The 7,722-nt window shown below is 50.4% G+C and overlaps 1 protein-coding gene across 1 annotated transcript; it reads right to left on the reverse strand.

The window, feature by feature from the left end:
- Positions 1-1,005: 1,005 nt before the first annotated feature.
- LOC136551872 (serine/threonine-protein kinase RIPK-like) lies at positions 1,006-3,812 on the reverse strand. Its single transcript, XM_066543409.1, has 4 exons — positions 3,326-3,812; positions 3,039-3,174; positions 2,601-2,737; positions 1,006-2,037 (listed from the first exon to the last, which is right to left on the reverse strand). Exons 1-4 carry the CDS (start codon positions 3,728-3,730, stop codon positions 1,339-1,341), a joined length of 1,377 nt encoding a protein of 458 aa, XP_066399506.1. The 5' UTR covers positions 3,731-3,812; the 3' UTR covers positions 1,006-1,338.
- Between the last annotated feature and the right edge of the window lie 3,910 nt (positions 3,813-7,722).

Below are 7,722 nucleotides of genomic sequence, written 5' to 3' on the forward strand. Positions count from 1 at the left end.
CACGGAAACATTAATCTTTGTCCCCTCTTAACTCCGAATCCGTTTAGTTTTGGCACAAGAGGTAGTAACAAATGTTGTAGAGCTAAGCGAGATCTCCAACTTTGCTTAAAGTGCCAAAGTCTAATTCGACCTGGTTGGAGAGATACAAGCTTCCAAAGTGGGGTGGCGCGGCGCCGTCCACCAGCTTCTGCTCGCGCGCCCGCGGGGCTGCGGCTGGCCTGCATGGCCACGGCATCATGCCACGTCAGCACGAGAAGCCAACGTGGAGAGATATGGACCTAGGCAATACGGCGTACAAAGTTTATGAACCCAAAAAGCCACTTTATAAGTTGATGGACCTAACCGAAACCTCCTCACAAGTTAATGGACCTCTGGTGCATTTAACTCAATAATATATACACCGATACTGTATATTATTGCAACTTAACAGAAACATTCAATTGTTGAAACTTTAAACACAACACCTAATAGACATGCAAATAACAATTCACAAGCAAATAATTTGGTTAGTTGGGTCAATTCAGCTAACCAGTGCTTAGTACCGAATTATCCGAAATAAATTGGGTCAATTAGAACTTAGAAGACTAATTTATGACAGAAGTATCGGGTTTCGGTCTCGGTTGTTTGGCTCTTCGGTTTTGACGTACCCAACTGGGGCATGATGTCACTACTCGCTACAATCGTTGACGTTTGAGTTATCTCTTGTTTGTTCGCATAGTATCTGAAACTATGTCTCGACAGGTTTGCAGTCGATGCTTGCTATCATCAATGCTTCAGATGTATAACCCTGACGGGCTGACCCTTTTTCGGCATTTTTCCTCTTGCCAGGTGAGTATGTTTGCTATTGTTTTTTTGAGGAATCCAGGTTGCTATTGTTAACTGACGTTATCTTTAATCTACTGCCAGTTTCAGTTTACATCATGTTCCTTGTTCCATTCTGTCATTTCACCCATAAGGCTATAAATCCTTAGTTGGTTTCCAAATATCTAATCGAAAAACAAAACATGCAGAATGCAAGCAACATTTTAGATTTTAGATGACCATTTTGCCAAACCATTCCCTTTTACACAACATCTTTTGTGCAAGTGCAACAGACCTTGCAAGTCCGAGCCGGACTTTTCATCACACTACTTTTGCATACCTGTATCACCTAACACCTAGTAACATCGCTATCGCTATGTAGAAGAAAAGAAACAAGAATCACAATCTCAAGACTACACCAAGCCAAAGTGACATTGTGTCACATCTCTCTAGTATGTACACGCACACACCCTTTTTTTTAAAAAAAAAATCCTACGTATATATGTACTGGTCACTTCCGCTAGCTGCTGTTCTTAATTAAGCCCCCCTCTCCTTGTGGTGGCTCGACGCCCTCCGCTGCCGCCGGAGAGTGGCGGTGTAGTCGCCGCCGACCATCCCTTCCCGGCTGTGCAGCACAATGCCGGCGTGAATCGACGAGTTGGGGTACTTCTGACGGTGCCTGTCCTGGTGGCTCTGGCGGTGCTGCGGCTTCTCCTCCACCTCCACCTCCACCTTGACGCCCACCACCTTGTCCTCCTCCACGCTGATGGTGAACACGAACGGGCCGGCGGGGAAGAAGTCGTCGTCCATGCCGAGCACGGGCTCCAGGGCCCTGACCACCTCCCGCATCGTGGGCCTGGACTTGGGGTTCTGGCTGAGGCACTTGTAGGCCACGATGGCGGCCACCTCGGCGCCCCTGCACGAGTACTGGCACTCCAGGGCCGGGTCCATGACCTTGTACAGCCTGTCGGGGTGCTTGAGGTACGGCCTGGCCCAGTCCACCAGGTTCTGCTCCCGCGGCCGCCGCGAGCGGTCCACCGACTGCCGGCCCGCGAGCAGCTCCAGCAGCACCACGCCGAAGCTGTACACGTCGCTCTTGGCGGTCAGGTGGCCCGTCAGGATGTACTCGGGCGCCGCGTACCCGTGGGTCCCCATGACACGCGTCGTCACGTGCGTCTCGTCGCCCTGCGGCCCGTCCTTGGCCAGACCAAAGTCGGATAGCTTGGTGTTGTAGTCCTGTAAGATACAGTTAGGTTGAAAGATTAGGTCATCTACAATGCATCGTGATATTAATGAGAACTGTTCACGTTTAATCGTCCGTGGGGTAGGCTGACAGTGATATTTGGTTTGGTGGATGATGTGAATGTAGTAGGATAGATAACGGGGGATTTCTTAAGTTTTGGCGTGTGTCCAAGAACCTTCCGAGTTCCAATCAGGTCAAGGCTGCCCATAGCGTGCCAGCAAGGTGTGCCCAAGTTCAGAAACGTGTGGGGCTGCAGGATACTACTGAATGGTCACTTGGGTAAAATTTATTCATGCTATGATGGGACCTGGGTCCCAGGCTTGTCATTTTCCCCTCTGTTGAGCACTACAAGTAGTTTTACGGTCACCAGAGTGACGTGTGTCAACATACCCTCTTTTTTGTTGGTAGTAACCGTTTGCAAGTGAGCTTGCATTTCGGAACTGCGTGTCCTTGGTGTGCGAGCGCCTAGTGCTGCTTGCCTGACGCAAGTAGAAAGGGAAACTATTTGCTTGAACTGAACTCTACTCTCTCTGAGGGGAACTGGGAGCTTGCTTACCGAGTCGAGCAGGATGTTGGAGGCCTTGAAGTCGCGGTAGATCACCGGCGGGTCGGCGTCGTGGAGGAAGGCTAGGCCCTTGGCCGCGCCGACGGCGATCTTCATCCTCGTCATCCATGGGAGGGCGCCGTTGACACCTGCAGCGAGAAAGACGTTTCATGTGAGTTTTCAGTTTCCTCCCCGGCATTGACCAAGCGTAGTAAGCATGAGACCCGGCAGCATCTAATCTTATAAAAAAAAATATTTTTTGCTCCTCCAGAAGGCACATTACAGCTCACCTAGTCCTACGACTTTCATCAAATGGGACAGAAACTGGAGGCTGCAGGGGACAGGTTTTCAAATCGACAGATTTTCTTTGCTTGTTGGGCTCAAAAAAACGACCGAATTGGCACCTGAGGCGACCAAATTAGCAGCGTCATAGCAGAAAAAGGAGCTCACTTTTGAAGAGGTGGTTCTCGAGGCTCCCGAAGCTCATGAACTCGTACACCAGCATCCGGTGCTCCGCCTCGTAGCAGTAGCCGATGAGCTTCACCAGGTTCTTGTGCCTCAGTTGCCCAAGGAAGAACACCTCAGCCTGCGAGAATGAACAACCCCCAAAATTCGATCAGCGTTCTGTTCAACCTCTCATCAGTCAGGAGCAATCATCCATCAGTCGATCGAAGCGTTTGATCCGATCGATCGAGCTGTTGCATTTGCCAAGAACACTCTGCTCGGCGCTCACTCACCAGCCACTCCTTGTGCCCCTGCGTGCCGCCTTCCAGGTCGAGGTACTTGATGGCGACGTCCTGCGCGGGGAGGCCCGGGCGGAGCGCCTCGCCGACGGCGCCCCTGTAAACGGGGCCGAACCCACCGCAGCCGAGGTAGTTGGCGCGGGAGAAGCCGGCCGTGGCCGAGCGCAGCTCGGCGTACGTGAAGGCGTGCAGGTTGGACCCGGACAGCGTGAGCGACAGGTCCTCGGGCGAGAGCATCTCCGAGGAGCTGAGGCTCGTGAACGACATCCGCGACGACGACGACGACCGAGGGCTGATCCTCCGCCGCCGCGGCGTCGAGCCGCCGTCGTCCTCGACCGCCGCGCTGCCGCCCACGCCGCAGCACAGGTAACTCCTCCAAGACTGGGCGCCGGCGGCCATGTCAGTCGGTCGAAGTGCGTGCGTTCGAGTGTTCGGGTCCAGCCGCGAGGAGGGTCTGGGAAAGAGGGGAGTGGCTTAATTGGGGAGAAGCGCAGGTGGCCTGGCCTTTTATAAGCGCGCGCGCGCTCGCGGCCAGGGAGGGGGAGGGAGACGGCGAGGGCATCATCGCCCACCCAACCCGGTGCGCAGCCGCACGGATGGCCGGCCCTGAACCCCTCCCCGCGCCCGCCCTTGTGGCTACGACTTGAAACGCAGCAACAAACAGAACAGCGCGGCAAAACCAAAACCGCGGGTGATGTGACGGCCGGCCGCAAATAGGGGAGAATTTTTTTTTATTTTTAACACTTTTTGTAAACTAATTTTAAATCTAACATCATTTATTTTTTTTTCTTCCCAAAACTAATAATTTTGGCCACGTCTGTGCCGCGCCATGCATGGCAGCATGGTGACGCAGCGGGAGTATGACGTGGCGAAGACCGGGTTCGCTGACCAGTGATCTGGCAGGGTCTGCCGCGTCACCGATCTTGGCGCGGCAGTGACGTGCCCTGATTGGTGGCGCCGCAGACCCGGCTAAAAGGCCCGCGGCCTAGTCCGGCCTGCATGCCGCGCCCGCCGCGTCCACCCGCCTGCCCGCCGCGCCTTTGCTCTGTCTACCCGCCGCGTCCACCCGCCTGCCCGCTGCGCCGCGCCCTCCCGCCACTCCCAAGTGGTGTCAGCGCCTAGCCCTCCGTTGCCGCCTCCCTTCCTCCCTTTCCTTCTATTTCCCGGCCGCCTCCCTGCCTCCTCGGCCTCGTTCAAGGTAATGACGCGCTTTTTATTTTCGTTTGAACGGTGGATTGAAATATTATGAATGGGAGTTAAGGTAAGGAGAAAAATTATGTTTGGGAACTATGGGCTATGGTTTGATTTTGTCGATGTTAAGGTTAATTATTTAGTTAGAAATATGTTTACCATGCATATTTTTGTTGCTATAAATGTTGATTATATTATTTGAGTTGCAATGCAAATGATTATATTTTACATTAATTTACGTTGTTTTGATTGATGTTTAATTTGAACCATTTTATTAGATGGAAGACATGTTTTGGGAGCAGTTGTGGCGAAAACAGGGTCGTCCTAGAGAATTATACCCCGACGAGTCTAGCAAAGATGCCCCCGTCCCTCCTGACATCTCTGTCCCTAACTATGACTGTGGTCGTCCGGCCAACGTGTTTCAATCGAGACATCCAGACACAGCAGCTCGTTGCTTCTACACATGCAGTCGTTTTAATGTATGTAATTGTTTTTGTATGTTTTTTTATTTGTATTACTAGGTTACTAATATTTTATTAGAATTTTATTGTGTAGTCCCATGAGAGGTGTTTTTTTTTCTTTCAGTGGATCGACGGTATAGACAAGTTTGACCCCAGGTACCTCCTTTTCGACGATTGGTGGAGAGGGCGACATCCACGAGAGCACTTCGAGCGGTGGGTTCCAACTCCCCCTAACCCCCCTCCAATGACGGCTAAGGAGAATCACTTAGCCGCAGTTAGACGACTCGAAGAACCTCCTCTGTGTGATTGTAGAGATCGAGCTATGATAAACCCTGAGAATACGTTGAAGTTTGTGTGTCTAAACAAGCATGAAGTAAGTGCAACATATGTGTGTTGAAATATTGAGCTATATGTGTCCATGTACTAATGTGACCATATTTAGGTGTTTTCAATGGCGAAGTGTTGTTTCAAGGAGTGGTTGTATGGTCCTAAGAACCAATGGCCGGAAGAACCACCAAAGGTTAAGAAAATAAAGAAAGAAAGGGTAATTTACAAATTATCTCCTGTCATGTGCGAATGTGGTGCTAAATCTAACTATGGCCTACTCCCTTCAAAGCTTGGAATATGCCATTATTGCGGCCATATGGTTGACTATGATGAGGTTGGTTATTTTTGTGGTAAACATGAAATCGTATTTTGTTTCTTTTGGTAAGACATATATGATATAATTTTTCGTTTGAACAGAGCACTAGAAAATGCAGGTGTAAATATTATTATGGTTAAGCCAAGTTCTTGGATGAACTGAAGAGGAGGCAAGTAATTGCACAGAAGATGAGATATGGACCTGACTACGTCAACCTATTCGTTAAACATCACAAAGATAAGATGCGTGAGTTTGCTAGACAGCGCGGCATTCATAACCCGATCAATATTGGGCTTGACAAATGGGAATTGGAGAGACGGAGGGTGTTAGAGGAGGAGAGAGCAAGCAAGAAAGCATGGGAGGAGACAAGAGTACAGATGCAGATCTTGAACAAGCATGTTGTTGCATTATGTGCCCATGAGTACTTGAAGGCCATATTTTTCGTTGCCTGATTTTAAATGTAATACAATCGCGTTGCTAACTGATTGCATTTTATACATGAAGGGATTGGATGCAGCGAGGTCCATGACGGAAAGGTGGCTCATGCAAGGTATGAGGAAAAGAAGTTAGATGAGCACAGAACACGAGTTGGTCGTACCGTTCAATTACCGATTGTGTTGTCTGATGAGGGGGACGAGGATGGGGACGACACTATCAGACTGAGCGAGCTCATCGCTTTAGCAGAGGCGGGCTTACAGGCGGAGGAGGTTGAGGACGACACTAGCAGACTCAGCGAGCTCATGGCTCTAGCAGAGGCGGGACTGGGCCGCGGGCCTTTTAGCCGGGTCTGCCACGCCACTGATCAGGGCGCGTCACTGCCGCGCCAAGATCGGTGGCGCGGCAGACCCTGCCACGTCACCAGTCAGCGAACCCGGTCTTCGCCACGTCATACTCCCGCCGCGTCACCATGCATGGCGTGGCACAAGCGTTTCGCCACGCCATGGCAATAGGCGCGGCCAAAAGTGATAGTTTTAGAGGGAAAACAGTGTTAGATTTAAAATTCGTTTACAAAAAGTGTTAAAAATAAAAAAAAAATCACAGGGGACAACGCTACATGGTGGTAGCTGGGTGGGGACTGTGGGCGCACGCCGCACGGCGTCACCGCTCGTCTTCCACTCCCACGGTCCCACCAGACCAACCTCCCAAGGCTGAAACGGAAAACAACAACCGGTGAGGTGAGTGACTGTGCCTGGTGTGCAGCGTCACACCTGCGAATAGTTTAGCGTTAGCGCGTCCAAAGTCCAGAGGATCCGGTTACTGCCGCTGGCGGCTGGCGGTAGTTCTAGTATAGATGGCCAACGGGCTAGGCCAGCCTGGCATGGCACGGGCCCATGAAAAGCACGGCCAGATAGGGGTTGGGGCGGCACGGCACGCCGGGCCTCTCGGGCCGTTCCTCTTAAGGCCACGGGCCTGGCCTTCGACCTAAGCATGGCACTATGGGCCATTTTTCGTGTCGTGTCGGCCCGCTAAGCACGACTAGAATTACGCACCGTGCCAGCCCATGACCCGTTACCCTTGTATTCACAGAATCAATATAGAAATGTCCAATACATTCACAGTTTCATACTTTCATTTCATTCACAGAATCATACAGATACAGAATCATAGTCCAAATGTTCGATACATTCACAGTCCAATAGATATATCAAACTCCAAACTCTAAAGCCAACAGATAACAAAAATAACCAAAATGAGCTGTTTGATGCAATGCTGTCTCGTTAAAAACATTTCTAGGTAAAACTCACCCTTGTGAAAAACCCTAGAAAGGAAAAAAGAGTGCAGCCAGCTCTTAATTAAGTCTTATAAACCATTGTTCAAATGATAGACAAGTCTTTCACAGTCACACTCACTCTTTCACAGTCATAGATCACACTCACACTCTCAAGAGTCAAGTCTCAACCTCACTAAGTAATAGGAGCACCACCAGCAACTTCATCTTCATAAAGGTACAAGTTCTGGAATGAGTCTTTCAGCTCTTGGTTGTCAACAGCATATTGTTCCCTTTTTTCTCCTAACTCCCAATCATTTATGCAGGTCAACATCTCCACAGTCTCTGGTGACAAGCGCCGCCGTCGTTCCTCAATTAACCTACTTGT

The sequence above is a fragment of the Miscanthus floridulus genome, chromosome 4 (assembly GCF_019320115.1).
Source record: "Miscanthus floridulus cultivar M001 chromosome 4, ASM1932011v1, whole genome shotgun sequence".
Taxonomy (NCBI): domain Eukaryota; kingdom Viridiplantae; phylum Streptophyta; class Magnoliopsida; order Poales; family Poaceae; genus Miscanthus; species Miscanthus floridulus.